This window comes from Lichenostomus cassidix, unplaced genomic scaffold (assembly GCF_008360975.1).
Source record: "Lichenostomus cassidix isolate B80296 unplaced genomic scaffold, HeHo_3.0 HiC_scaffold_656, whole genome shotgun sequence".
Classification (NCBI taxonomy): Eukaryota; Metazoa; Chordata; class Aves; order Passeriformes; family Meliphagidae; genus Lichenostomus; species Lichenostomus cassidix.
This window is the reverse complement of record NW_028147729.1, coordinates 1-2,042: the sequence shown is the minus strand read 5'-3', so window position 1 is coordinate 2,042 and position 2,042 is coordinate 1. Positions and strand designations below refer to the sequence as shown.

Genomic DNA, 2,042 nt, shown 5'->3' with positions numbered 1-2,042 from the left:
GCCGTGACACAGCCGCTCTCAGCAGGGCTGCAGAGAGCCAAAGGAGGAGCTTTGCCTCGTGGGCATGGCGAGAGGCTCGTCAGTCGTGCCGCCCGTGTGCTGCCAGCGGCGGAGTGGATGTGCTTCCCGTGCAGTGTCGGTGGTGTGCGGGATGGGACAGTTCTGTGTTTTGTCCCTGGCGATGCCAAACGTCCTTGTGTCGCTGATTGTGCTGGTGGTGTGAGAGGCGGGGGCTGAGCCCGGCCGGGGCGGAGCTGGAGGCGGAGAGGTGATGAGAGGAGGCAACACGGCCGGAACAGAGAGCCGGTCGGGGCTGAGGGGGCGAGCGATGCTCGGGCGGCAGAGCGGCGGGATGAGGCGGTGTCGGGGCATGGGGCTGGCGGCGCTGGCCGCGGTGCTGCTCGGTGAGCAGGGGTGGTGGCACAGGGGCTGGGGCTGGGGCTGGGTGACCCCGCAGGTCCCTGGAGGCTGCCGTCCTGCCTGGCTTCTTCACACACATCTTCCCGCGAACTGTTCTCCCGTTCATTCCTCCCTCCTTCGACCCTATACTCCTTCAGAAGTCTCACGGTTCTCTATTTTGCCCAAGCCTGCACAAACATTCCTTTCCGCTCTATCTTTCTTTATGACTCACGCAGTCAGTCCTGCTCCCTTGTTACTTTTCCTTCTGTCTTTTTATGCTTTCTACCACAACCTCCCATTCTCTAGTGACTACCCTTATCCTCCTGTCATTCATGCAATCATTCTCTCCGCAAACGATTAATGCATGCTTACATTCCTTCATATCTTGAGATCGTTTGGGGACTGTTTTCTTCATCATCTCTGTATATTTCTGACTGCTTCTGCAGGATTTGTCCTGGGGATTGGCAGGCAGGACTGGGTTGAAATTAGAAGCTGAGATGTATTCTTTTTCTCCCTGGCAGTGACTAGGGTCAGAGCCCAGATACAGCAGGATCCATGGCTGCAGACCACCGAGGGCACCAGCATCACCATCAAATGCTCACACCCCAACATCCTGGCTGTTGATTTCATCTATTTCTACCGCCAGCTCCCTGACCAAAGCCTCCAGCTCCTAGCGGTCACTGCTAAACGGTCTAAGGACATACAGGCCCCTGAAGGGCGTCTGTCGGTGTCATCAGATCGCAAGTCCAGCGCTCTGTACCTGTCTCGGCCCCGGCCCGGGGACTCGGCCGTGTATTACTGCGCGCTGGGGGACACGGGCAGAGGAGCCGCGGCTGCGGCCGGGCAAGAACTGCCGCGGGCAGGGCCGGGCGGGGCCAGCAGGAGGCGCTGCCTCTCCGCCTGCCCGCTGAGCGAGAGCAGCTCCTTGCCGTGACTGAGACCCCAGAGGCACGGAATGGTCAGAATGCCAATGGCTGAGGAAGCCACGGCGGCTGCTGGTGGACGAGGGAGAAACTCAGAAGGAGCATTTCAGGCACTGGAAGGATAGGTCATCTCTCTGCCCCTTCCGCTGCTTCCTTTGCTGCCACCAGTAAGTAGTTTTCAGCTGAATCCATATCGTTGTGCTTCTCATAGTCCTTCCCCGTGGAGCTGCTGACCTTCACTTTATTCCAGACACCATGGGGCAGATCACAGTCACTCAGGAAGATGGACAAGTCATGGTGAAGCAGAGAAACTTCTTCCAAACCACCTGCAAATACCACATCAGTTATTTTTATGCCTTGCTCTGGTACCAGCTTCCTTGGCTGTGCAACTACCCAGGGGAGGGAGGGAGGGGATGTGTCTGTGCGAGGCCGGGCTTCGGGAAGTGACCCTGAGCTCACCCCAATGCTCAGCAGAAGTTGTCTCCCCAGGTATGTACAATGGTCTGATGATTTTGACCCCATCCATGCTAACACTTTTTTGTGTCCCTCTGCGTTATTTTTACACATCTCCAAATTGTGCAGTACCAAATTTTAAAAAAATTTAGAAAAAAAACCAGTTAAAATTTTTTTTTTAGTTGCCCTGTGCTTCTCTAGGACCTCATCCTTCCACGCAGTACACCACCCCTGCTGCTTTTGGCCCTAGCATCCCTCAGCAGAGCC

General features: G+C 56.4%; 1 gene segment (V, D, J or C); it reads left to right on the top strand.

The window, feature by feature from the left end:
* Positions 1 to 304: 304 nt before the first annotated feature.
* On the top strand, positions 305 to 1,333 carry LOC146420912 (T cell receptor alpha variable 4-like). The segment is given in 2 exon segments: positions 305 to 404; positions 921 to 1,333. Coding segments are annotated over 2 exon segments (489 nt in total).
* The last annotated feature ends 709 nt before the right edge of the window (positions 1,334 to 2,042 follow it).